This window comes from Tetrao urogallus (genome assembly GCF_951394365.1).
Source record: "Tetrao urogallus genome assembly, chromosome: 1".
NCBI lineage: Eukaryota > Metazoa > Chordata > Aves > Galliformes > Phasianidae > Tetrao > Tetrao urogallus.
In genome coordinates, this window is record NC_136813.1 from 142,731,853 (window position 1) to 142,758,970 (window position 27,118).

Here is a 27,118-nt window from a genome sequence, read left to right on the forward strand (position 1 = left end):
CCAATAGAGTGCGAGGCGTGGCTGCCCGAACGCCATGCGCGCCGCATCCGGCCGCGTCCCGCCCGCAGCCGCACCTGCACCATGGACCCGGACCGCGCAGTTCCTCCCGCGCCGCCGCGCGCGCACGTCTGCGAAGGGGAAGGGAAGCTGCGGGCGCGCGCCAGGCCCGCCACAACCCCGCGCCGCGTCACGTGACTCCGCCTCCGCGATGGACCACGTGGCCGAGGGCGGGGACGGACCTTAAAGGAGCAGGCACCCCGCCCGCTGCTCCTACTAACACGTGGTCGGCCACCCTCCCCCTCTCCCGCTGCTCCACACAGCACACGCAGAACAGCCGTGCAGAGAAAAGCCACTTTTTATTCCGGCTTCTTTGCCCAGCCGGCCATTTCCAGCGGATCCTGGTGCAGGGAGGTGCCCAGTCGCAGTCCCTTGGTACTCAGCTCTCTTCTTCTGCAAGAAAAAGCACAGTGGGGCCGCTGCGGCAGGAGGAAAAAGCCACATCCCCACCCTACTTGAAACAGGATCACTGCTCCTCCCTGTGCTGTAGGAATGCCCCAGGCAGCAGGAGTGGGCAGCCTGCACTGCCCTGCTGCCAGAGTTGTTGTATGTCACACAGTGTAGTCACCGTTTCTGAAACTGGAGTAAAAAAAATCCAAATCCAGAAGAACTCAAGGCCTGCCGTTGTCAGCATGAATTCCAGTCCTGGGCAGGCTGAACACAGCTAGCTTGCAAGCTTCTTTTCCTGTGCTCTGGGCCCATACCTCTGTCATACATTCAAGCCCTCCCTCCCTGTCCATGTGTAAGCAAAACCTGACTTCTTGCTCCCAGCTTTTTTCTTCCCATTCAACATTCCAACTCTTCCCAACACCTTTTTTCCACCACATACTACAGCATCCTTGGGGCTCCACCTTCCCCAGCCCCATTCCTTTTGTCATTCCTCCACATTAGCTCTCATCCTTACCCTACATTCCCCCTTTCATCCAGATCACTTAAAAGCACAAACACCTGACATTACTACAAACCTTCCTCTTCCTCCTCCTCTTCTTCATCCTCCTCATCCTCGTCTGAGCTGAAGGTACCATCAGGCAAGCTGTAGATTCGGATCACCTGTTTGTTGGGGTCTTTGAGGATGAGGTACTTCCCCTCATCCAGCTTCATGCAGATGTCAATGACGCAGCGCAAGATGCCCCAGGCATTCTCTATGCTCAGGTTGATCTGGCTGGCAAACTCATTGGGCTTAAACTGCTGGGTGCCCAAAATCACATGGCGGGCAGAGTCCTTCACATGGTAACGGGACACGTACCTGATGGGCAAGAAGGAAGACAGGAGTAGCAGGGGATTAATTTCGACCACCAAAGTGACATAAAAAAAAACCAGCATGATTGGTTTGCTTTTGTCTTCTGAGAAGGAAGAACCATCCTAACTCTCCAACACTGAAAGCTAAAAGCATCTCTTGGCCACTAGCTGTTGCCATCAGTACCACAGCTGGAATCCTCCCACTATCCCAGATCTGACAGAGCAGCAGAGAAGAATTACTGCCACAGATAAAAACTAAAAAATCGCATGGTAACTTGTGAGTCTAGACTTCAGATACCTCATACCCAAAAACAGAATACAGAATTGCAGAACTACCAGGATTGAACCCTTTTCATTACCCTCAGCTATGATTTTCATTTACAGATAAGACGATATATGCTCAGTGTTGGTGCTGTGCAAAGAAACCACAGGAAAAGCACTCTGGTCTGGATTTCTGCAAAACTGGATGGCTGGCAGAAGGCAGCACACACAGCAGCTCCTTCAGGCCATCAATAACAGGGCACAGACTCAATTGGTTTTAAACTGACAGTTCCAAACAGGCTGTGGTGAAGCCTCCTCCTCCACTCGAATTCTCAGTAATGGTGCACTGAGGACCTCAATCAAACTCCTGACAGGTAGCATGGTCACTGCATTTATTTCCCTTGTCGTCAATTTCAGCAAATAGGCTGGGAATGGCAGAGGCTGTCTGCTTGTCACACGCGTGAGGTCTTACAAGGTCAGCCACAACAGAGGGCACATCAATCAGACGTTGAGGGGAAGCAGCTAAAGTTAAGGCCTGGGTCACCACTGGCACGTTCACTGCAAGTTTTACCCACAGCTGTTCAAACCGTGAGGCAATTTTATCATCATCCAGACTCTACCAACAGTTCACTATGATACAGATTGTGTTCAATCACAGAGAATGCACTTGAAAGATACTTGGTGTGAAAACCCTGCCTTACCCAAGTTTGAGATATTCTGATCCAGCCAGCAGTGCACAACATGTCCAGCGAGCCAATTTGTAGCTGTTGTTTTTCAGCTCTGTGGCAATCACAGCTCCTCTCTGTGAGTCAAGCTTCTGGCGCCAGTCTACTCCATTGCAGTACTAAGAGGAGAATCAAAAGCAGGGTGAACCTAACAAGCCAGCAGCAATTACCTCTTCAGCCATTGCACGGGGAAGCTTCTCCTATCTAAACTATGATACCGTAACTAGGGAATGCAAATCTCTACTTGCAGGGAGAGCCCCTGCGCTGCAAAGGGAGAAACGCAGTAGCAATGGCTAGGAGAGGAAGTCTGCTAGGAACGGTTAATGAGGGTAGCACTGATAAAGATAAGCTACTGCACAGAGCACCTGGGAACAAGAATAGGGTTCAAACCAACTACCTCATGCCTGGGTGAGGCTTAATAACAGTGCTAGTCCATCAAAGCTATGCATCTTTGATGGAAGGCAACTCAGGGGACACCACTAGATGTTTGTCTCATCTTGCCTGCTATACCTGGCATGTCAGGCAGCAGTGAAGCAGTTAGAGCTAGCTTTGGGATCTTGTTCTTCCTCACCCTGGAATCCCATTCGTTCAGAGTTTTGATGTTGATGAATGACACTTCGCCGTTAGCTCCCGTCATCACTCCGTCATGCTCACAGCGGACAATGAGATCTATGTCATCTCCCAGCTTCCACCTTCGGTACCTGCAAACACAGTTCAGATCGTTATTTCTGACCCTGGTTCTTCTCCAGACTTTTCCAAGTACTCAGCAAAATCCTTTCATCCTTTATCTATTCATTGGTTTTGACTGTTTTTTTTTTTTTTTTTTTTTTTTTTCCCCTGCAAACCACATTGACCTCCTGCACCCTTGTCAAAGCTGGGAATAAGAGATACATCAGCATACCTATAAGCAACAGAAGCTACTTCGTTCTTATCCATGTCATCCTCCACAAAGGGGTTTGGGTTGGGAAATTTGTATTTCTCCTTTCCCTGTATACGGAAACAGAAACAAGCACAAGAACAAAACAAAACTTAGAACTCTCCTCTTGAATGAATATTCTATGATAGCAACCACAGCTGACTTCCCTTACAAAGAAAAGACACTAAAATAATTAAGACAACTGATGCAAATCCTCATTTCCATGGTAACCACTTTCTTGTAATCATTGGTCCTCTTAGCACTTCAGCTTTAATAAACATACTCAGAAGCTTGCCCACTTTACCAACAGGAGTGGGATTTCCTCTTTGTAAAATAAAGGTGAAAATCATTTTATACAAAGAGTCACATTGCTCACCATAAGGAATCCCACCTGTTTCAAGCTGACGTAACACCAGTACAAACTACCTTTACCAATTTAAACACTTCCGTGCTGAGCAGCTACATTAAGCAAGTCTGAATAAAGTCTTATTTCCAGACTCTTCACAACTCAGACCCTACTGCCCAGGATTGCTTGGCCTTACCATCCTCAGACACTGCTGGGAGAAGTTATGGTTGATGTAAGTTGCTTCCATGGCAAGGTTGCGTGGAGAATTAAAGGAGTTGCCCTCTTCCTGCGGTGGTTCATTAGCTGTTTCACTCACTGTCAGTAGATCTGAGAAAAAAAAACAGTCACAAGCTGTTATACCTGCAGAGAACTTCTATCAGCTTCAATGAATCTCTACCACCCATGCTGAAGCAGATCAATGCTGAAAGTACTCTCACAGTCAGCAATATATTGCAGCAATCAGTTTGCTCCAGGTATCTCAGTCTTGGCACTGAGACATAGAATAAATTAAAAAAAAAACAAACAAAAAAACCCACCATCACAAAAGCATACAGGAAACAGATTAGCAACAAATAATACATTTCTTTCAAGAATTTTCCTCACCAAAATCTGAATTGTCCCTCTTGTCAAAGAAAAGCTTGGATCCAACTCTCTGGACAATGATGTCCCAGGAATACACAGAGCGAGTGCAACTCATCAGTGTGGCCAGGATGGCATCTGTGGCAAACACATTCCCTTGAGTCTTGGCCAGCTATGGATACAGAAAACATTATGTTTCAGCAGCACTTACAGACATACCTTTCCTTTCTCAGCCAAGATCAGAAGTGTTAGCAAACCAGATCGTGAATTTTTCCTTCCGTACTGAGAAAGACAGATTGCTGGGTACACCACTGACAGCTATGCCAAGTGTGGAGTACTACCTAGCAATCCAAGCACACTCCTGCTCAGACAAGCAAAAAGAAACCTACTACAAAACACAAATCTGCTGTTGAAGGACTTGGTTCTTACTGCTGACAGAATCATAAAGAGCAGTCCCTGAGCCTCTCTCATCTCCAAAAAGCAGAAAACTCTAGAAGCAGGTTTTCAACACTGAAGTTCCTTTTCCTGCACCGTTCAAGTACTGGTTTTCCTTTCCTTGGCCAGTATTCCCAGTTTTGCCTTGACCTAGCTTTACCTTAGGTCTAAGGAAAGTACCAAGGTAATACTTTGTTTCCACTTTGCAAGCTGAGAGATGTGGATTTTTCCTGTTTGTCTTTGGTCTGACTGTGACAGGTCTTAAACAACAGCACGCAATGAAAAGCACACCCTTGGATTTGGCAAACCAGTGAACATACCTTTCGGATAACTGGGTCATCAGTAGTAGTGACCGTATGGAAGATACGCTTAATGCTCCTCAGCAGCTTCTCATTCCTCGTTGTAATGCGGTCGAAGGCTTTGTCATAGTATTCCAGGGCTCCACAGCACTCTCTATGGAGAGAAAGGGAGGATGAGCTTGATCACACAAATACCTCCACTGACAAACCACAAAGGACTGAGGGAATGACAGGGCATTCTACCACTCCCAGCTTTGGATACTTCGCTAGGAACACTGGGACCAACCCAAGAGACCCCTTGCTCTCCTGCTGTCCAAAAATTTGGTCCATTCAGGGAATTGTTTTAGGAACTTACATGTCCTGTGGCTCTGACACCTCCAGGTAGCGCATCTTCATCAGTCGTGGGAAATCCATCTCTTCCTTCACCTCCCAGTCACTGCGAACTTCCACAGAGGAGTCACGAGGCTTCTGCTGCGCAGTCAGAGGTGAAATGGGTAAAGAGAGAGAAACACACGTAGCACATCAGGATTCAGAGAAGTTATATCATGAGCACAGCCAGAAAAACTAAGCCATCACCAGGGCGAGAAACCCGGCTAGTTTACCTGTGACTTCTGGTCCCATTTCTGCCTTACTCCAAACTGCTTCTGAAACTTCTTCTGGAGCCGCAAACGATCCCTATGATGACAAATACGTGAAAAGCCTTACAAGAAGTTCCTGACACAAGAAGCTCTCTGCCACAATGACTCCCACACTTCCAAATAATCACCAGAGGAACAACACTTTCAGGCACCAAGCCACTGAAACGTTCACTGAGAATTCTGATATCAAAATTCCTGGAGCATTAAGAGCTGACTCTTAATGAGTCTACAACACAATTTTCAGAAAGAGTACATCCTGCTTTAAATTATCACACATACCTCCGAAATTTGACTCAAAATTTCTCCTAAATTCTTAAATAGCTGCTTCAAATCCATGGCTGATACTACTCACATCAGCAAAATGTAAAATATCCTGAACTGCTTTGCTAGGAGCTTTGTGGATTCTGTTACAGTAACTTATATTATTTATCAACAGTACGTTCACACACTCCAGAAACAAGTGCAGAATGCTTGTATGCGATGCTCGCACCTCTCTTTCTGCTTGGCACTCTTTGGCAGTGTCTGCATGCTGAACTGCAGCATGTTCCTGCGGTCTTTGTCTCTCCGAAGGTTCCTCTGTGGAAACGCAGCAAAGAAAAAAAGGACAATTTAGTGGCAAAGTAATTCTGCATTGCTCTACACCTCTTTTGAGCCTGCTTCTGAAAATAAGCGTTACCTGTGCAAATCGCATGCGATTCCTCTGGTAGGCAGTTTTCTGTGTTCGTGCTGTATCCACCAACTGGAAGCTAGTCTCATCCTCCTCATGGAAATACGCATACTGACTTCCACCACCAAACTGTGACGAGTACTTGTCTGGAAATAAAATAAATCATCTTGCTCTGAACCTTGGAAACAAAAATATGACACTCCACCCTCCCCAAATTCTCCTCAGTAGCCTTCACTCAAGTCTAATGCACCAACTAGTACTCCTGCATTACATTCCACATTTCCTCCCTGCTCTAAGCCTCCCAGAGAAGCACCAGTCAGCACACAGTACAAACCCACAAGGAAACCCTAAGGATAGGGAGAGCCCCACGCAGCTCTCCAAGTGGTGAGACACACTTCTGAAATTAAGAAGCCTCCCCTGCTGAGGTGCGCAGGTAGCCGGTAGAGCCAGTGTGAAACATGAAAGCAGGTATGACATTTGAAGAAAACTCTGCACAAAATAAACAGAACAGCCATCAGACAACACGTACTTGTGTATCTCTTATCCTGATATGTGGCTCCTGTCCAATCCGCCACCTAAGAACAAACAATCAAAATAAGCCAGTGTTAATGTTGTGTCCCCCCACAGTGAGGCCTCAAATGGCAAAACAAGGGACTGCTGTATGCTCCTCAACTCCCACCTCCGCAAGCAAGCCTCACAAAGTGTTCACAATTGACAAGGTGCTCGAGAACCATATAATGTCATATCCCAGAATGGCTCAGGTTAGAAGGAATTTTAAAGATTATCTAAATCCTGCCACGGGCAGGGCTGCCTCGGGCCTCATCCAACCTGGCCTTTAAAGCCTCCAGGTGACGGGGCAGCCACAACTCTCTGGGCAGCCTGTGCCAGTACCTCGCTGCTCTCCACATGAAGAGCCACCTCCTAACATCTAACCCAGCTCTCCACTCTTGTAGCTTGGTGGAGAGGCACAGGGGTTCACTCAGCAGCAGCACTCTGCAGTACCTTGCCCAGGCGGTCTCCCTTGCTGAAGGGCTGGTACGGCATATCCTTGAACTGCTCTGGCACGGCACACGGGCCCCAGCCGGAGGGGTTGTCCTGGATCACGGGGGTCACGAACTTCGCCATGGCTCACAGCTCTGCGGGGAACAAGTAGCACGTCCCCTCAGTGCCCGCCCGCTCGGTGCCACCGCGAGGAGAAGGAAAGAGGCACGGAGAAAGCCCGGTGCGGGTAGGGGGGGGGGCGGGGGCCCCGGCTCGGCCCCACCGGAACCAGCGGTGACGCCGGGGCGGGGCCGGGGGTCGCGCTGCCCGCAGACCGGTCCCGGTAGGGCGGCGGAGCGGGACGAGGCGGCCACGGCGTCCCCTCACCTGCACGGCCGCGTTACGGCCCCGATGACGGCGGATACGGGAGCGACGGCAGCGGAGGCCGGCGAGGAAAGGCCGCGCGCAGCCCCGTCCCGCCCTTATCGCGTCAATACTGCGCGACGGCTGCGCCGCCGAGCGCCACTGTCGTAAAACAGAAAACGCGGGGAACGGAGCACGACTGCCGTAAAGCGCGGATCTACCAGCAGGCGCAGTGCGCCCCGCTGACGTAACCGTCGCTATCGAACTGCAGGGGGCGTGGCTAGCAGAGGGGTTCTGTGTTGTGCCTGTGGCGTTTCATTGCCCTGCTGGCAGGGGATGTGGACTGTGGGTTCGGCCCTACAGCCCTATGAGAAGGCCACCAGCCCATCCCACCATGCCCACTGACCATGTCCCTCAGTGCCACATCCACACGGTTCTCGAGCACTTCCAGGGACAGTGACTCCATCACCTCCCTGGGCAGCCTGTGCCACTGCAGCACCGCTCTTTCTGAGAAGATTTTCCACATATCCAATCTGAACCTCCTGTAGTGCAGCTTGATGCCAGTCCCTAGTCCTATGGCTGTCACCTGGGAGCAGAGGCCAACCCCACCTCAGCACAACCTTCTTTCAGGTCATTGTAGAGAGTGATGAGGTCTCCCCTGAGCCTCCTCAGACTGAACAACCACAGCACCCTGCAAGAGTGTTTCTCCCCACTGCAGGGGAGTAAAGGCAAAAACCCAGCAGCAAATCTCAGATGTTCACGCATCAGAGAGCCCAGAATTGTCCCTTCCCTTCAGAAGAGCAGCATTCAGTTTTGGAGATGTCTGCAGCTCGCAGGCTGAAGCCCAGCTGTTTGCAGAATAACTTCCCTGGGCATCTTGCACCTCAGAGTCTAGATCAATATTTCTCCGGCAGAGCACTGTGCATTTCCTCCCTTATTTACCGCGTTTAAATCCTCCTCGAGAAATAACTGAAGCAGTCTGCTTTGCCAGGAGGCCATGCCATTAATCAGAAGTCAGATTATTAAAGCAGTTTTCCCCGCAAGCAAAAAGAAAAATCCACTTACAGAAACACGGTTTATAAAATACCATTTGTAACTCTCTCAGGTAAACAGCCTTCTTGGTGACAAACATCAGTGCTGGAACAGCCCTTGATACCACAGACTCAGCCTGAGCATAGCTACATTCAACTCCCGCTTAGGAGACATAAAAGGAGCAGAAAGCCCTAAAGAGAAAATGGGACTAGAGAATGAACGGATGAAAACAAGTAGACTGATAAACCTAAGCTCTGCGTTTCCCTTGCTTCCCTTAGAGTCCTGTGTGAGGTGCTGAAAGGCAAGCATAGCACTGCTGCTTCCTGCTGAAGAGTGCTTGCGCTTCAGGCCCAGCCCCTCAGGCTGCCTTGTCTGGGAATGGAGCTCTGTGTAAGTGTGGTTCAGAGAGGAAAACAAGCACAGGGAATGGCCAGCACAGAACAAATACTCCTTTGGGCGCAGCATAACCTACCGGTTTCTTATCAAGAGGAAAAACTTCAGCTGTAAGAAAAATCCAGCCTTAAGGAAGGTGAGATTTGTTCCCCCATTTAAGTGGGATTTACTGGAAGAGGGGACGGGGTGGCTTTGACTCACTCTTATTTAGCACTGGACCCTGCCCCTCTCACCTCCTGTCCTGGGCTGCGGTCGGGGCTGTACTGCTGTCAGCTCCAGCACCATTTCTGCAGATGATTTGCCATCCAGCCTTTGGCTGTCATTAATAGCACGTGAGGCACACACAGTGTCCCAGAAAAGTGCTGACTTTGCTCAAAATACACTCGCTTGCAATCACTTGATCTGTGATCCATAATTTCAGTTAATCAGTTAATTAATCAGTTAATAAGGCTAATCACTTCTCCCTGGAAGATGCTTATGAAACAGTCAGGATAAATTGCTTCCATCTGGTTCTGCATTCTTGTCTTCTGCTTCTCCATTTCTGGGATTTATGCTGGTGTTTGCAGATCCATAAAAGAGGAGTTTTGTTCCAGCACTGTGGTTGCTGCAGTCCAAAGCCTTTGCAGCCATCAAAAATAGCCAGTTGTTTCTTTTTCTGAGCAACAAACACGCAGTATGCCTGTACCATATATTTAGCTCCCACTGTCCTGAGCTCCGGCAAGCCCAAAGAAAAGAGTCATCAGCCCTGATACCTTCCTCAAACTGAGAAGCCCAACATTTCCACACCTCTCAGCTCAGACTCTTTTTCTGAAGTCTTTGCATTTGAAGCAGCAAATCTTACTGCTGGCTCCTGGCTTTTCACTGCAGCCCACCATCGGTGTGTGCAGCAGCTGCCTGCTTGCCCAGCTGTGCTGGAGACTCATGGTTTCCATCACTCTCTCTGTATCCACAGCCTGGGAAGCCCTCCTTCTTCCTTGACATTCCTTTTCACATCACATCCCTCGCATTGTGCTTCTATCTGCCTCTTCCTGCTGCTTTCTGAGGCCAGGTGCTTTGCTGCTACATTTTTTTCCTGGAAAAAAAAACCAAAAACAACAGCTACTGAGCAACTCCCCATGCCATGAATCCGGTTTTCAGTTTGCTGCCTGTGCAGCCCAGTGGGGCTGGGAGCAGGTGACACCTGGCAGGGTTGCTGTGTGTGCTGGGAAGGTCCAAGCAGGGAGTGGGCTGAGTTCCTCCTGATCAGGGATTGTGTCAGGGAAGTTTCAGTGCAAAACTTCCTCCATCTACTTGTTCCAGCCATGCAGAGTGCTTCCCCCATCTGCTGGATCAGACTGCATTACCTGTGAAGGTGCACTGAAACCTGACAAAAGCAGGCTTCCCTGCCTTTAGAAACTATCGCTTGTGCTCTGGGCTCAGAGCCTTGTCCTGCATCACTCATTCCTTTCATGCTGTTATGAAAAGGCTAAGGCAGAGCTTGCTGGAATTTGGGCTGCACCCCAAAATTATCTGTTCTAGCGCTGCCTCTTGCCTGGCTTTGGCCATTCCTGTCACCACTGTTGGATCTGTCCCAAAGCACCCCTAGCTCTGAGCATCAGGGCTTGGAGCACATTCACCATCAAAGACGCAACGTGCATCACGCTCCATCCTCAGCTGCTGAACGCTGCCCTTTCCAAAGCAAAGCTGTTGGGAAGATTGTCTCCTTTGATCTGCATTCAGCGCTGGATTTTATCCCGGCAGCCAACAGGCTAATTCCACGAGTTTATTCTGCAAAGCTCAATGAGAGCAGCTGGTGCCGGCAGCGTCCCTGCTGGCTCCGTGCCTGCTGGAGGCGGGGAGGGCTGGTGCAGGGGCTGGGGTAGGAGCCTGGCGCTGCACAGAGCAAGCTGCAAAGCTCTGCTGCTCTGTGGTCCTGCTGGTGACCCCAGGAAGAGTTCTCTTTGAGAACTGGGTGCTTGGATGCTGTGCAGGATTGGAGTTGGGAAGCAGAGTGCAGCACCATTGGTTTTCATACAAGGGCCCTGCACGTGCCCACAGCTGATTCCTTCAGCATCAGCAACGTTGCAGTAATCTCTGTGCAAAAAATCAGCATCTTCTGAGGCGAAATGTGCTCTGCAAATGTCCCTGCCCAGCTGATCCCTCCTCTGAAAGCATGCTACTTATGACAGCCAGGCAAAGAGGTCTAAACAGGACATTACCAGGAGCTGAGGCAGAGCTGGGTCTGCCTTAGCCCTTTTCTCCTTACCTCCCTAAAGCAACGCTACTGAATGACCATGAAGCCACAGTACAGAGACCACCTGTACATCCCTTCTGCCCCAAGGCTTCAGTCTCCGGGAGGAAAAGTCCCCATGAAAGGGAACAAGGGCAAGGGACGCAGAGCAGCCCCATATTGCCATCCCCCCCCCCCATCTCTCGGTCAGTTGGAGATGCTCAGATGTGGACAAATGTCCGTCTGGAGGTACACGGGGAGCTGAGCCCTGGGGCTGTTCCTTTCTCTCCTCTTGAGCAGATTTCGGTGCCATCTGCTCTCTGCTGGCTTTGGAGGAGTCAGCCTCGTGCTTTTGTCTCCTCGGGCAAAACCATGCTGCATACAACCCCCACTGGGCTGCGGGTGCTGCAGGGCAGCCGGCAGGAGTGTGCATCCCTCACTCTGCTCCGGAGAGCTCCTGCTGCATTAATCCAAAGTGTTCCTTTCTCTCCTCTTCCCTGCATGCCCCTCCGGAGCTGGCACTTCCCAAGGTCACTGCTGACACCCAAAGCAGACCCTTGAACTGAAGCAGCTTCCATAAGCGGATAAGTGGGTAGGAAGGGGCTAAGCTGGCACCTTTTGATCCGCATTTGGCCCAGCAAGTGATGCTGAGGGGCTCAGTGCCCTGCATTTGCTCTGACCTCATAACACTGCACCTCCCTACCTGCTGGCTGGACCCTGTCCCATTGGAGCAAGTCAGATTCTCACATCGAAGTGGGTTATGTCCTTGGGTCTACTACCAGATTTCCTGCAGGAAGGAAAGCAAACAGGAGTGGGGAGTCCTGAAAAAATAATGAAAAATGTCCCCAGTGCCCCACTGTGCAACAGCAGGATGCCGGTCCAGGTCCTGACACCAAAGGCTGGACAAACCTGCAGGTCCTCCGGCTCTGCTCAGCGCTGTTTTGGGGCCGGGCTGCTGTGCTGGGCTCATCCCACGGGATGGCAGTGCCTGCTCAGCCATGGGCTCAGCCCCGCTGTTGGCAACAAGGCCTTCGGCAAATTGCACAGCGGTGGCGGCTTCTGATTGACGGGTCCCCAGAGAGCAAAGTCCCTCGTTTCCTCCAGCCCGGAGGGAATTGGGAGCAGCAGGAGAAGCAGCAGCAGTGCAAACCTGTTCTCCATAAGCCAGTGCTTTTGCCCTTGCAGATCTGTTTCTGGGTCTCAGCCCACGACCGTACATCTTGACCCCTTTGCAGAAGCTGCCGGCTTCCTCATCGCTGACTTTGCGCAATGTCAAGAGCCCATGGCTGCAGAGGGCACCTTGTCCTCATGCCCAACCCTACACCCCCATCTCCTGTGTTTGTGTCCACCTGGAGGTTTCAACAGAGGGAAAGTGAAAGGAGGACAGCTGGGTTTGGCATCATTCACACATTGTTCCTCTTGGTGGAAAATCAGCACAGGTGACAATGTGCTGCCAGAAGGGTTCACGTCTGCACCAGGCTGGGATTTGCAGCCCAGGATCCTGCCTCACTGCTGTGCCCATAGGAAGCAGCATGGCCCTTGCTCTTCCCATAAATAATGGCGAGGCACTGAAACAGGCTGCCCAAGAAGGTGGTGGAGTCACTGTCCCTGGAGGTGTTCCAGAAATGTGTGTGGATGAGGGACGTGGTTAGTGAGCATGGCGGGGATGGGATGGTGGTTGGACTGGATGATCTCAGAGGACTTTAGCAGTCTTGATGATTCTGTGATTCCTCTAGCATTCCTCTGCTGCTGGAAGCTTTTGCTCTGCAGGAAAGCAGGGCCTTCAAGTTATGTTGTTTGTATGGGAACCTCCTGGAAGCGGCTGGAGGTCTCCAGGCCATGCTTGAAAGTTACTCTCCCTTTTCCACTCTAAACCATGACCTCCTCCTCCTGTCTCTGCCACTGGAGCCTCCCTGCAGCAAGAAGGCCCTGTGGGGTGTCTGCTTCCCTGGGGCCAGCCTTGTGATCAGACAATACCCAGCACTCCCAAGCAAGCCCTGTCCTTGGCCAGCCTCTCTCAGCCAATCTCAATAAAATCACAGTATTATTAGGGTTGGAAAAGATCTCTAAGATCACCTGGTCCAACCACCAGCCCATCCCCACCATGCCCACTGACCACGTCCCTCAGTGCCACATCCACACGGTTCTGGAACACCTCCAGGACCATGACTGCACCACCTCCCTGGGCAGCCTGTGCCACTGCAGCACCGCTTGAGGCCGTTCCTTCTCATCCTGTCACTGTTACCTGGGAGCAGAGGCCAACTCCCACCTCATCACAACCTCCTTTCACGTCACTGTAGAGAGCACTGTGTTCTCCCCTGAGCTCCTGTCCTTCAGATTGAACAACCCCAGTTCCCTCAGCCGCTCCCCATCCAGACCCCTCACCGCTCCGTTGCCCTTCTCTGGACGCACTCCAAGGCCTCCATGTCTTTCTGGTAGTGAGGGGCCCAGAACTGACCACAGGACTCGAGGTGCAGCCTCACCTTCCCCACTCCTCCTGTTGCTTGGCCTCCTGGTTTCAGGAATGTCCCGCCATAGCAGTAAGGCAAGCAGCCTGCGTGCCTGGCACTCAGCCTTTCCCTTACAGTCGTTTGGCACTGAAAATTATCTGCAGACAAAAGCGCCGTACCTGGGTCTTAATTTCCTCCCTCGCCAAACCATTACTACTAATTACCTCTCCTAGGTGTTGAAACCGTTTAAGCGACACTGCTAAATGCCCTGTGTTAATTTAATTGCCATGGAGCCGGGTTTCCCTGCATGCAGAGCTCTCACAGGGTCTCAGCAGAAGCAAAGCTGTCTCTCATACACTCTTCAGCCCTGTCTTTGTGGGACCAGACATGTTGGCTTGTCTCAGTCACAGGGCAGGAGGTCTCTGAGACCCCCTGGCCCTTTCCAGGACCGGTGGTGTGGAGGAGAAGGCTGTGGTGAAGGAAATGGCCGGGAGCCAGTGAAGCCAGTGCTGGTAGAGGTTAGCTGGGACAGGAGGGGCACTGTGACCCTGGGTGAGGACGGGGCTGGCACCCACCCGAAATGTCTGCATAGCCCAGGGGATGGGGCAGAGGAGGACTGCTGTCCATGCGCAAGTCCTTTGCATCGCTCAATGCGACAGATTCACTAGAGAACGTTAGGGAAGTGCTTTGAACATGAGAAGTGCTGAGTGCTGCTGTTCCTTGTTACTGCATGGAGGCCGGCCCTGTCTGGGGCACGGAGCAGAACTGGGCACATCTGATTCTCAGATGTTGCCTTCCCCCTCCTGCCCTGACCCTCAAAAGCGAGGAGAAAGAAGAAAGTGGAGAGGAAGAAGGGAGCACACCTTTAGCCCTGATGAGGAAGGAACATCTCTGAGAGCTGGGGGCTGAGCTGTGCCCCCCATCATGGCCGGGCACCGTGCAGGACATGGGACTGGAGCCATGTCTGGCAGTGTCCCACTTGCAGGGTTGGCCGCATCCTGTCCTGCTTTACTGCCTCCCCCTTCCCCCCCGTGCCCTGGTTTTGTAAGGAAGGGGTCCCCAGGGAGGAGCCGAAATGGGGCAGTGGGTGGGGGGAGCATGGGGAGCGATGGCTCAACGATCCTATCCTGCCCTGGGGAGCACAGCCGGGAATTTGGGGAGCGGTCAAGTAAAACCCTCCACACACCCATCCTCATGGCCACTTCTCAAGGCTGGAGGACAGCATGGCTTAAGTTTACCTGTGCTCACTGTAAAGCAAAGCCTCATCATCCCTCCTTTTCGTCCTTTGCTGTGAAGGCTGTGGGGCTCCATGCCACCCCCTGGGTGAAGGCATCGGCGGGGCTTGACCCCATTGCTATTTTCCAGGTGCTCCTCCAGCCCATCGGGGCTTTTTTCACTTTAATTCCACTCCCCCTTGCCCCCTCCAAAAAATAAATCCACTTGAACGAGGACCGAGTTATAAAAAAAAAAAATCTTTATTTCATGTACCAGGAATTTTTTTTTTTTTTTGTCATTTTCTCTTTTTAAAATTTTTTTTTCTTTTTAACAGTCTGAAAAAAAACCCACGAAAGAAAAGTAAATGGAGGTCGGTTTTTCTTGTACTGCTTTGAGCTGGACATGTGCAATACCCTCGGAAGAACGCATCCCTGCCAGCCCTCATCCCTCCCCATCCCTGGCAGGGGGGTCCGGCACTCGTCCCCTGCCTCTCCCTGTGAATGCTCCCCAGCTCCATGGAGCTTTTGGGTTTAACCCCAAACACTGCTCTTCCTTATGCTGCAGTCCGGGGCACCGAGCATCGCTTGTCCCTATGGGCCGGTGGGGGTTTGTTTGGAATTTTTGTCCCCCTTTTTTTTAAATAATATTATTTTTTAGAGTTTGAGTGGAGGGAGGTTTGTGAGCAAGGGTCTGGATATCCAACCTGCTCCCCTCGCCCTGCCATGGGGGCTGAGACATTTGGGGGCGATGGGGGTGGAGGCATCGGGATGCTTTTAAGCAGAAACCCCACTGGGAGCCGAAGTGGGAGCCTGGCAGGCTCCTGAAACTGGAGCAGCAGGGACGGGAATGGAAAAAAAAGAAAAAAAAAAATCATATTAAAGCCAGAAATTTGGAAAAAAAATAGGTCTGAGCTGCCCCAGGGCTCGGCGCACCCATCCTGCGCACATCACAGCTATGGGGGCAGCCCCTGAGGATCCTATCCCCAGGGACCCTGACCCTCCTCCCCTCTTCATGTCCCCATCCCCCCCTGTGCAGGTGCACCAAATCTGTATGAATTCAGCTGAATCCAGGCAGCGTGGGGGGGCTGCTACAAAGGGACCCCCCCAAAGTAGGAGGTGGGTGCCCTGGGTGAGGGGAATGGGGGCTTGTTGTGGGGGGAGGGGGCATGACCAGGAGTATTTGGGGAGCCCGTGAGCATTCACAGGGGAGTGAGTGTGTGCCCCCCACCCTGCACCAGCCCCCCTGCAGCAGCACGCTGAGCAATGGGAGCCCTTCTCCCCTCTGGGTCCCCCCACCCTGCAACCCCCTCCCCCCCCCCTCTGCTGCCCACCTTGATTTTTCACAGTTTAAAGCTGGAGAAAATAAAAATGAAAACAAAAATAATGCTATCTGTTTTCTCTTGCAAGTAAATCCACTTATTATATTTACATTTATTTATAGTTGCTTTTTTATTAAAAAAATTGCCACTTTTTTTGTCTTTTTTTTTTAAGAAACCTTTTTTGACCTTTTTTTTTTCCCTTTTTTTTCTTTTCTTTTTTTATTTTTTTTTTCTTTTTTTTCTTTTTGACATTGCGTGTCTCTGCTTTTTCGCGCTGTCATTGCTGACCCTGGTCAATGGGAGGGGAGAGGGGGGGGTCCCCAGAACCGGGGGAGCCCCCAGGAGCCCGGGGAACACTGCAGGCAGCTCCTGTGCTCCCAGGGCATAGCGGCCACCTTTGCTCATAGGGACCCGCAGGGGACAAATGGCTCCTGGGCTCCCAGGAGGGGCTGAGCGGGTCCTGGAGGGGCTGAGTGCCCCCCTGCACCCCGAGAGCCCCCGCAGCCCTCAGCTGACCTTGGGGACATGGAGGGGTTGCTGCAGGTCCGGGCCCCCCAGGAGCCTGCGCTGAGCTGAAGGAAGTGGGAAATGAACCATAAAATTAAAGAATTCCCCCCCCCCAAACCCAAAGAGCTGCCACCTCCTCTTCATACTCCTTCTCCTCTTCCTCCCACTTGGTTTATTGTCGTTATTTCTTGGTTCCCTTTTATATTTTTTTTTAAATCTCTTTTTATTAAATGTTAAAATAATGGTACATGGGAAATCATGCATTTTCTTTTAAATTTATTTCTATTTTTTTTTTTTAAATCTCTTTCTCTCGGTTTTAAAGTTTTTCTTTTTTTTCTTTTTTCTTTTTCTTTTTTTTTTTTCAAGTTTTTTTTTTTTTTTTTCTCTGTTGTTTCTTCCCTCACGTTTCCTTTCGTATTTTGTTTGCTCGCTGTACGTTTGCTTTGTGTTCACGTGTTCGTTTGTCTGCTTATCTCTTTGCTCGCCGGTCGCTCCGTATTTTATTTCCTATTTTTCGCGCGTGTTTTTTTTTTTTTTTTAATGCTTTTTTTTTTTTTTTTAACACTTTTTTTCTCTATGTTTGTTTGTTTGTTTGCTTGTTTGTTCGTTTGTTTTTTGTTTGTTTTTTTTGCGATTGCGAGGGCCCCACCCCGGGGGCGCTCACACCTCCTCCCACCCCGCCACCCCCTCTGCCCTCACCCCCCAGCCCAACCCCCCCCCCTCCCCCATCACCCACCCCATCCTCCTGCCTCCTCCTTTCCCACTCGCAGCTCCTGGCGGCGGCTTCATACCGGGGTGGTCCGGCGGTTGGCTGTGTTGGTGTGGATCGAGTCCTTGTTCTCCTTCTGGATACAGTTGTGAACCTGGAGGAAGCTGTTATCCCTGTCGGAGTTGTAGGTAGCGGTAGGGGTGGTGGTGGCCTTCAGCGGGTCCCTGCTCAGGGTGTACATCGAGATCTCTGTTGATGGAAGGGTGTTGAACCCTTTGATCCCGACGGGAGAGGCATCCCTGGAGTGTGAAGGCTCGGTGGAGCGGGAGCTGGAGCGGCTGCGTCTCTGGTAGCGGTACCGGTAGCTGGGGATGCGGGTGATGGCGGAGGACTGGAGGTAGTCCGTGGCGCGAGCGTTGGCGCGCAGCTGTTTGTGCCGGTCAATGAACATGTGGACGGCCAGCACTCCCACCATCTCGGCTATAATGAAGGACAGGGCCCCAAAGTAGAAGGACCAGCCGTAGGAGTAGCTGTTCTTCTTGGAGTCGCTCTTCGAGGGGTCTCCAGCGTTGGCTGATATGTATACGATGATCCCGATTATATTACTCAGACCTGGGGGAGAGGCAGCCGTCAGGAGGACAACGCGTGGCGGTGGCCGTGGCATGAGACTCCTGCCCTCCTGCTGCCAGGAGGGGTAATGGAGTCCCATACCTACCTGCTGGTCTCCATCACAGCTTTTCCTGGGCAAGCCTTTGCTCCTGCGTCCCCCACACTCTGATGGCCCCCTAAAGCCACCAGCCATAAGGATCCTCCCTCCCTATGTGGCAGACGGAGAGGCTTCCTCAGGGTGTTGCCTTCATCCCAGGTTGGAAAAGCAGCCCACCCTTACCCTGGAGCCCGGCCCACACATGTCCCATTACCTGCAGACACGAAGAAGATGCCGGCACTAAGGATGATGTTGTGTCGAGTTTTGTAGAACTCGCTGGCTGCAATGCAGAGTCCACCCATGAAAAGCAGAATCACACTCAGGATCGGAAAAATACTAGAGGCTCTAACAGCCCCTGCGGAGGAGAGAGGGAGAGGGGCAGAGACAACAATGCGCGTGTCAGAGAGAAGAATCAGGGCTGTGGCAGCAACATGGGGCGAGGGGACCAGGGGGCATGACTTGGGGGAGTCAGAGTAATTCACGGAGGAGTAAAAAGGGGGTGAGAAGAGAGAGACAAAGTGTGTCAGAAGATGCTGGTGATGAAAGAGCTAGGCTCGTTCCAGAGGACAGGGGTGGGTGTGCGTGTGCCAGCTCCATACACATGCCATTGGTCAATAGTGGATAACTCAGCTGGCAGAGGGCAATGACACCAATGCACGCAGATGCACAATGAACCCTAGAGCTCTGGGGGAAAACTCGCGTGTATTCAGGCAGTCTGCATTGGTTTGTGTTGGCACTGTTTGTGTTTTTTTACCGAGAAGGGCTTCCCTCCTCTCTTCCCAAGAGGAAGTAATCTGTAAAGCGTGAAATGAAGCCTTGCTTGCTAAAGAAAGGTATCAGATGGGTTGGTGCAATTCTGCTTGTGGAGCAAAGATAGGGAAAGAAGGATGAAAGCCAAACACTCCTTGCCTACAGGAATGGACCCTCCTGAAGCAAATCACGGAATCATAGAATATCCCAAGTTGGAAGGAATCCATAAGGATCATCAAATCCAGCCCCTCAGTCCCAAAAGTGGGACATTTTCTGGTGCAAGAATAGACTTTTTTCAAAGACCCTGCTGGTGTTTGAGTCCTACCAGGCAGAAGAAATGGGCTCTTTGAGTGGGGGGCCAAGCCCCCTGCTGGTGTGTTGAGAATGCAATAAGCAGGGATAAACCTCTCGCTTGCTTTCCATCTCTCCTTGGCTGAGTTTCAGGGAATAGGAGAGTGATAATAACCATCTTAATAGCTTCTGGAAGGCAAGGCAGAATTCAACAGGGTGAAGCTAAATGGAGGTGAGCAAATATCAAGCCAGCATCCTCTGTTTGGAAGGTTTCTAGAGGGACGCTCACAACCCTGCTCTGACCTTATCAGTTTTAACTGGGTCTTATTTCAGAAATTCCCACATGCTAGGAGAACCAGAATGTGCCTGCTGATGTGGGGAGCTGCAGGCAGCGTGAAAAGTGTGAGGGTAGGCCCTGCTTCCCGCTCCTTGGAAGGACCAAGGAAGCAAGAGAGGGGCAGGGTTTCATCTGGTTTTCTGGATCCTTGGGTCTAAAGACAAAAGGATTTGTGATGGTATTTGGATGCTCATAGCATCTGCCTATTTTCTAACTTCATGTTAGCAAGTGAACACAGGGATGCCGCTGCTTCCTCTCTAATGGATGTTTAATTCTCAGAAACATGAGATACCTTCTGAAGAGGTCTGACAGGCATCAAGTCTAAGCCCTTCTAGATGGGCCACGGGCACTGTCCCATGACTATCGTAGTCCTTGAACCGAAGGGATCACTTCAGTTGATAACAATGAATACCCTCCCAGCTGCCCTTGCCAGCACCACCACCCATGGACTCAATTTGGCAGAAGGCTTGGGGAAGAGGCGGCTTGGTGGGGTCCTTATGCAGCCAGGCAGCAGAAGCCCAACTTCCTCAAGGAGAGACCTCAGGAGTCCTTAACTAAGTGGCCAAACCCCACTTCGAATCTAATTTTTCAAAAATGTTCTGTCTTAGGACACTTTCAGGTCCTGGCATTGGCCAGATTTTGTGGGTTTTGTTCCCTCTGAGAGAATGAATCCACAGCTCTTGGGATGCTCACTCCCTACCCCAGCTCTCCTTCCTGAAGTTCAAAGGATGCTTGCAGTTTCCTCACTCCCAAACAGTAAGAGTGCAAGCAGTAAGAGCCATCTCTTTTCATATACGAATGAGCTTTTCAGAGTCTAAATTCTCTCTCTCATCTCTGCCACAGGGCTGGGTCTCCACATCTGGCTTCCAGCACAGCTGGCTGACAAGGAGCAGCTCTGATATGCTGCTGGTCTTTGGAGACCTCTGATGCTTCACCTTGGGAGTTCAAAATCTCTTGTCTCAGATTCCTGAACGGAGAAGATCTCTTCTCATGGTGCCAAAAGATGCTGTGAGTGTGCAGAGGGTGGAAAAGAAAGCAAGGGGGCAGACCTGGGAGGGGGAGCGACTCCTGTTCAGCTGAGCTCTCAGGGTAGGAGGAAGTGGTGGCTCATTGCCAGCTGGGGTGATGTGTGCTGTGGGTCTGCTCTGTAGAAACGCAGTGTTTGGAGAGAGGTGGAACAAGAGAGAAATGTGTGTCTCCATTCACTGCAGTCCAGAAGAATTTCTTAGATCTGATGCAATCAGAGTATGAGATAAGGAAGCACAACCTTGTTCTATGTGAAGTGGGCATGTTTGGGCAGAGAGGATGCTTGAGTTAGGTCAGTGATACAGAGGGGAGCTCTGGTGTTCCTGTACCCAGGATTTGGCTGCAGAATCAGCTGCAACTATGAAGGATGGCCCCTGCAGCCCTCCTCTGTCCCCATGCCTCTCGCTCACTGAGGGGCTCAGAAACTGCTATTGTCACGTGCCAAACTCTGATGCATTTGGGTTAGAAGACTCCGGGTTTATATCACAATGAATTGCTGCTAATAAGAAATTGGTTGTCATGACACTTGACTTGTCTCAATGGCAGGTGCCAGGGAGGTGAGACTGCAGCCAGATGCAAGGACTCAGTGGATCTGGGGGGGCCCTGCCCACCTCTCACAGCCGTCCCTCCCTCCGCCCCCTGAGCTCCACAGGATCCAGGATCTGCACTGCACTGTTTTCAGAGAGCAAAAGGCACCCGATGACAGCACCTATGAGCAGTTTCTGGGAAAAGGGCCTGTGGACTTACGGAGGAAATATTCTGCTGTATCGGCTTCATAATCTGCATCCTCAGGGAAGTGATCGATTTGCTTACACAGACCTTTAAAATTCCCTAGGGAACAAGAGAAAAAAAAGAACAAATGAGAACACCAGCAACCTCCTTGAAGGAGCAACTGCCCTCTGTGTTGCTCCTTACTCCCTCCCTTCCTTTCTCCCAGGCAGCATGCACACTCACATGGGGACCATTAGCTGCTCTCCTCACATGCTCACACACCCATCTCTCTCTTCTTTGTACAGGAACACGGGCCGGACACAGACTGATGTCTACTTGGCCCAGTATCCCTTGCTCTGGGATTTGGAAGCACTGGAGGTTTTGGCCATGCATGGACAAGGGGTCTGTCCCGCCTCTGTAGGAGGTAGAACTGGAGTCACAGATGGCAAAACTCATGGGTTAGCACCCCTTCTGTTGGCATCGGCTGAAACAACTTCAGGTGTTTGCATAGTTACAGAGAGGCCAATTCTCCACTTAAATTTCACCTGGCATAGCCTTGGTGAATTCCAGTGGTGTTGCATACAGAGGGCTGATTGTATTTGTGCAGAGAAGTGTTTGTTTTCCTCTGCTGTGAATTTGCTATACCTATTCATTTCACTGGCGGGATATGTTCCATTGTTCCGCTGTTGTACGAGAAGAACAAAAGCTCCTAATCTACTTGCTCCGTATGACTGCCTGCTTTGTGTGCCTTTAGCAGGCCTCCTCTTATGTCTGCTCACAGATTAAGCCTGCAAGAAGTTTGGCGTGAGTGTTGGGGTGCAGCCCTGCAGCCAAGGAGCCCATGTGCTGGGGGAACCAAATCTTCTGCTGTGGTTGAGAATCTGGGTCACCCACAGATTCACCAAGCTGGTGAAAATCCTCCATACAGGTTACTTCTGCCAGCCTCTCATCTAAAGCCACGGGGCACCCTCTTTAATGCACTCTACGACCAGCAAAGCCATCTCACCAGAAGGCCTGAGAGATCTTCACAGTCCATCATCATCTGAGATTTCTACCAGTCTCTTCTTTTCAACACTTGTGTCACTCTCCTCTTGAAATCAGCAATACCACAGCAGATTGGTAATCTTTGAGCATAGTCATCATCATGGCCATTGGTTGACTGGACATTGATTAGTATATTGAGGTACCTAGCTGTTCATGTTGGTACAAGGATCTTTGGGAAGGAAGACCACAGTACCCAAGTGGGTGCATGGCTAGGCATGGCAGTCCCAGGGGCCCCTTAGCTGGAGATCAGCCATCAGTGTTTCAAACTGACTGAGCCCTCAGCAAGGGACTTTACAGCCTGAATGCTGAGAATGACAAGTGTTGTGGCAACCTGAGAAACCTGCTCTGCCATCCTTGCCCAGCCATGGTACCAGCTGGGTGTGCAGGGCAGGGGATTTTGAAGCTACCACAACTGTAGATGTTGCCTCCAGGAACGGTTGTTTGTGAGGAACCTAGAGCTCTTCCAGGCTAACTCTTGCCAGACTGAGACCTCAGGCACCATGTCAGGTTCCTGAGTCATGTCTCGGAAGATTTGTTCCAGATGATTTCCAATGGTCTCTCAGGTATTTGGGAATATGTAGAAACATAGATGATTCTCCCTGGGCTTTTCTCCAGGCAAAGCCTTGCTTGAACAAGGTTTGGGAGACTGCACAGACTGAAGTTTCTCTGAGTCAGCCCCTATGCTTGGCTCTTCTGGCTCTTCTGAGTCCTGTCAGTTTTTGCCTGGTACTTGTGAGATTCATATCACCATTCGCTGTTAGTACAAGGAGCACCGAAGAAGAGGAGAGGAGTGTGTGTAAAAGGTAAGCACTAGGAGGAGAAAGTAGGAACAAAGCCTCTCCATGTATCTCTGAAGTGTTATTCCTACATCTAACCCATGGGTTATAAGTTATTAATCACCCTTCCACAATGCAGTTACCTCAAGTGTCTGCTTCTCAGCCATGACTCTTCTGGAGGGAAAGATCCACAGCCAAGCAAATTTCCCCACTACACTCTCACCTGCTACTTGCCCACACAGTATAAGGCAAGTGGACAGGCAGGCTCTTTGAAAACCTGCTCCCAGTGCTGGATGTCCAAAGTGTTCTGCTGCTGATGCTCAGCAGGGTGTTTGGCCATTGGGCTGTCCAAACCTGCTTGCTTACAATGCCGTGGCACTGAGGAGCTGCTTTTCACCCTGGGATGATGTGCTGCTCTGGTCTGGTCCTGGTTCAGCCCCACTGGTGTTCATGAGGGCAGCGTGGGCAGCACTGGTCCCATTGAATTGCTGCTGTCTGTGATACAAGCATGGAGCTGTGGCTCCAGAAGACAGATGCTTGCCTGTGCTGCCATGGCTTCTCCTCCAATGCCTCCTAGCTCATCTGGGCAATGGATGGAGAAAGAATGCAGAATTTAGGTCATTAACGTGGTGACTGGGAATAGAGAACAAGATTCAGTTTCTGTCCTGCCACAGGCATGCTGCTGAAACCATTTCTTATCTCTGCCTTGGAGACCCACTTCATGAGATGGGGGGACAGCACTGCTCTGCCTTGCACTCCTCCAGAGGGCGCGGGGTGGCTGCACGGCTGTCACAGGCTGTGTGCTCAGGGCAGATGCGATGGCTCAGAAATCAGCTCAGTGTGGAGCAGTTGCCTCTCATGCCAAGACAGCTTGGCAATCCTCTCCTGGACATCTGTGGCCCGCTGGGATGGTGGGACAGCCTCCCCGGCTCCTGTGCCAGTGGAAGCCCCTCAGCCACTTGTGGGGAGGGTTTAGAAAAGCTCAGCAGTGTTTCAGAAGTCTGACACAAGGCCCTTCTCCCATTCCGCATGTGCCGTTTGCAAAGCCAGGGAGGGAAGAATCATGTTCCACACCACGGTTAGTACCCCTGAATGCCTGTGCATGAGCACATCTCTATTTTGGAGGATGTGTAGGACTCTGGGACCCCTTTAAGGAGAGAGGAATGATGTATCCTCATACATACTCATGTTCTTTTGCCCTTCCCATTCTTCCTGATGAAGTATTTCATGCCGTGAACCCCAGGCAGGTGTTGAGCACTGTGACTTTGCAAGCCCACAAGAAACTCAAGCTATGCATTTCCACCCTCTCATTGCAGCTCTCCCAGCTTCCAGTTCTCCCCTCAACCTCCAGATCCTCCTCCCATTTCTCAGACTCATTCTCTACAGCCAACTCCTTCCATCTGATATTGCTGTGGGGCTCCTGGGGCAGCCTGATTTTGGACGTGCAGAGCAGCTGGGGAAGAGCTCTGACTTGTCTCAGGGCCAAAAAAGTGTGGTTGCCCAGGTCCATGGAAAACACCCCTAGCCTCTGACATGGTGTCAGCCTTCTGACACCATGGCAATATTCCAGAGCATCCCCCAAGATGTTGCTGGGTGTCCTTCAGTCAGACCCCCAGCATTTACCTGCCCGAACTTTGGAAAGCTTGGGAGCAGAGGCAGCGCTTTGCGCTCTGACCTGCCACAGTGCCAAGAGGGACTCTACGTCTAAAACGCATAGACATCAGCATTGACTGAGTACTTGGTCTCAGAGAGGCCTCCTGCAAGGCGGCCAGCCACCGTTTGGGTACATGCTGTCTATGCAGGGCAGCTGGCAGCTGCCGGCTCTGCTGCAGCGCGAGCCGGACCAAGTTACCCCCGATGGGAACCTGGCTCAGTGCTGTTGATGGCACGGTTTATTTTTGTGCTGCTTTGTACAGCCCTGGCTTTTTCAGAAGTCTCGACTGCCTGCGGAGTGCAATCCGTTGGCAAATAGTAAGTTCCGAAGAATACAAAGCTGCTCCCTTCCCACGGGGAGAAGGGAATGCTTTTAGATGGTCAGGACTGTACATCTGAAAACTGGGAGCCAGAGGGAGAGACATCCAAAAGGAGAGAAACAGACAAAGAGGGAAGAGAACAGAAAGACCTGTTTTTCCCAGAATGATTTGTGGTATTTCCATTTACGGAAAAAAGCAATCCGCTGAAAGCTTTCCTTTAGCCTCCCTCTCTAATTTAGAAGAGGTTTTGGCATGGTGGCTTCTGGAGAAATAAATAAAGGTGGCTGGATATAGCTGTTGTCTCTAAAAGCTCAGAATGATGGCTCAGTGTTAGCCAAGGATTCAGCACCTCCACACATTTCCTGTATCATTTTAGCAAGTCACTTAACCCCACTCTTCTGTCAAAGACAGAGCGAATAATGGTATTTCCCTGCCTTGGGGAAACAGCCTGAGGATATCTGTATTAGAAACATGAAGGAGATCAGACACTGGAGCTGTTTGGGACAGATATTTCTCCGCACTTTCCAGTTCAAACATAACGTGCTCCTCCTTGACGTGACCTTCTCTCAGATGAACACGTGAAAGACCTCCCAAATCCACACTGGTGATTCCTGCCTTAGAAGTAATTGTCATTGCAGATTAAATTGGTATTTACTATTTGCCCATGCAAGAAATGAGGAAAATGGCACAGGAAGGGCAGGAGGGAGGACACAGAGCTCGAACATTTCTTTCTGCTCCAAGATTCTGTTTCTGAGATTATTCCCTTTGGGACCAGGTGGCGAAGCTCGGAACTTGGAGGACAAATTCCAGTGCTGTATGGCAAACTGCTGGTATGTGAGCTTTACAAGTATTGCCAAAGGACTTGCAAGCCAGGAGAGGAAGTTTGCCATCGCTGTCCCAAAATGGTGCTGTGATACCAGTGGGGTGGGAAATGGAGTCTGCAGGGCTTAGCCTGGGGAAATACTGGAGATCCTCTGGGAACTAAAGGCCATCAGAAGCCTCATCACCTTCTCACGTAAATGCAGCATGCCTGCTTTGATGTGGCCTTCTCCAACATAAACGTGCAGCAGTGCATATGTTAAACAAAAAACCAACAAAACCCTAGCAACATAACCAGTATGCTGCATACATAATTCTCTCCCTGGGGAGAGGATAAAAGAACAAACCACATGTGACTGATATCAAGCCCCATCACTTAATGTGCCACTGGAAATCATTCAGATATTGTGGCAAAGAAGACTGTAAAAGGACTGATGCAAAATAGAAATTGATCTTACAGTTATTAAAGAATATCCCCCCTGCCTACAAGGGAGAACCATTATATCAGCTCTCCTCACCTTATCATTAATAATCGTGTTTATTACAGCTGCTGCTAAGGATCAGATAATAAAGAGGTTTTTCTGCAGTATAACGGTACAAACACTGCCTTACAGTGCCTTGAGGAGCCTGAAGGAAGGGCTATATCGCACTGCATTATCCATGACCAACACTGCAGCAGTAAGCAGCCTGACAGGAGCAATTCTGGGGGGATGACTCGGGTTGGGAGGCAGTTCATAGATGGAAATTGAAGCACTGACACAGGTGTGCAGGGGATGAAAAAGTGAGCCACCAGCACCAGAGAGGAAAAGGTGAGCAGAGCCAGGTTCCCATCGTGGCCTCGTGGTGCTGGGTCTCCTCCTGGGCACCAGGCCTCCCTGCCTCCTCCTCCCACTCCACAGCCTCTGGAGGGAGGTGCAACAGAAGCAAAACCTATACTTAAGAATACCCAAAGATTTCCATTTATAAGCACCTTTTTGTTATAGGCTTGTAATTTTCAGGAACGTTCGTGCCACTGCTTGGAATTTCCCCTGCTTTGTCACAGGCAGAGAAGGGGATTGGCTGAGGAACTGGGCAAAAGCTCTGGAAGGCGTTTTGGTGCAGAGACAAATCCAGCACGTTTGAGCTTTATAAGCTAAAGCATTGCGGGTGGCTGGTTTTCAGGCACTGCTAGACATCTGTCCAAGTTACAAATTAAAAAACCTAACACAGCGATAATAAAAGTCATTCAAAAAATCCTTCTCTTCTTTTTTTTTTTGCATACGTTCAGTACAAGCATCTCCCCTGGTAATCAATTGCCTCTATTTTCTACACGTTGCCAGAATCAAACCTGAGCTGAATTTCTTCTA

The 27,118-nt window shown here is 50.6% G+C and overlaps 2 protein-coding genes across 2 annotated transcripts in view; both read right to left on the reverse strand.

The window, feature by feature from the left end:
* Positions 1 to 380: 380 nt before the first annotated feature.
* EIF3D (eukaryotic translation initiation factor 3 subunit D) lies at positions 381 to 7,287 on the reverse strand (the record flags this gene model as incomplete). The annotated part of the gene is made up of 14 exons (XM_079546182.1): positions 381 to 450; positions 1,023 to 1,303; positions 2,259 to 2,401; positions 2,854 to 2,983; positions 3,184 to 3,269; positions 3,741 to 3,871; positions 4,148 to 4,295; positions 4,879 to 5,011; positions 5,213 to 5,325; positions 5,460 to 5,532; positions 5,986 to 6,071; positions 6,172 to 6,308; positions 6,692 to 6,737; positions 7,165 to 7,287. 14 exons carry the CDS (start codon positions 7,285 to 7,287, stop codon positions 437 to 439), a joined length of 1,644 nt encoding a protein of 547 aa, XP_079402308.1. The 3' UTR covers positions 381 to 436.
* A 10,128-nt stretch (positions 7,288 to 17,415) lies between these two features.
* Positions 17,416 to 27,118, reverse strand: part of CACNG2 (calcium voltage-gated channel auxiliary subunit gamma 2) — a gene marked incomplete at both ends in the record, with an annotated part of 44,821 nt that continues 35,118 nt past the window's right edge. Inside the window, 3 exons of the mRNA XM_079549547.1 lie at positions 17,416 to 17,951; positions 18,260 to 18,400; positions 21,197 to 21,280. Coding sequence (XP_079405673.1) covers positions 17,416 to 17,951; positions 18,260 to 18,400; positions 21,197 to 21,280 — 761 coding nt within the window. The remainder of the gene's footprint in view (positions 17,952 to 18,259; positions 18,401 to 21,196; positions 21,281 to 27,118) is intronic.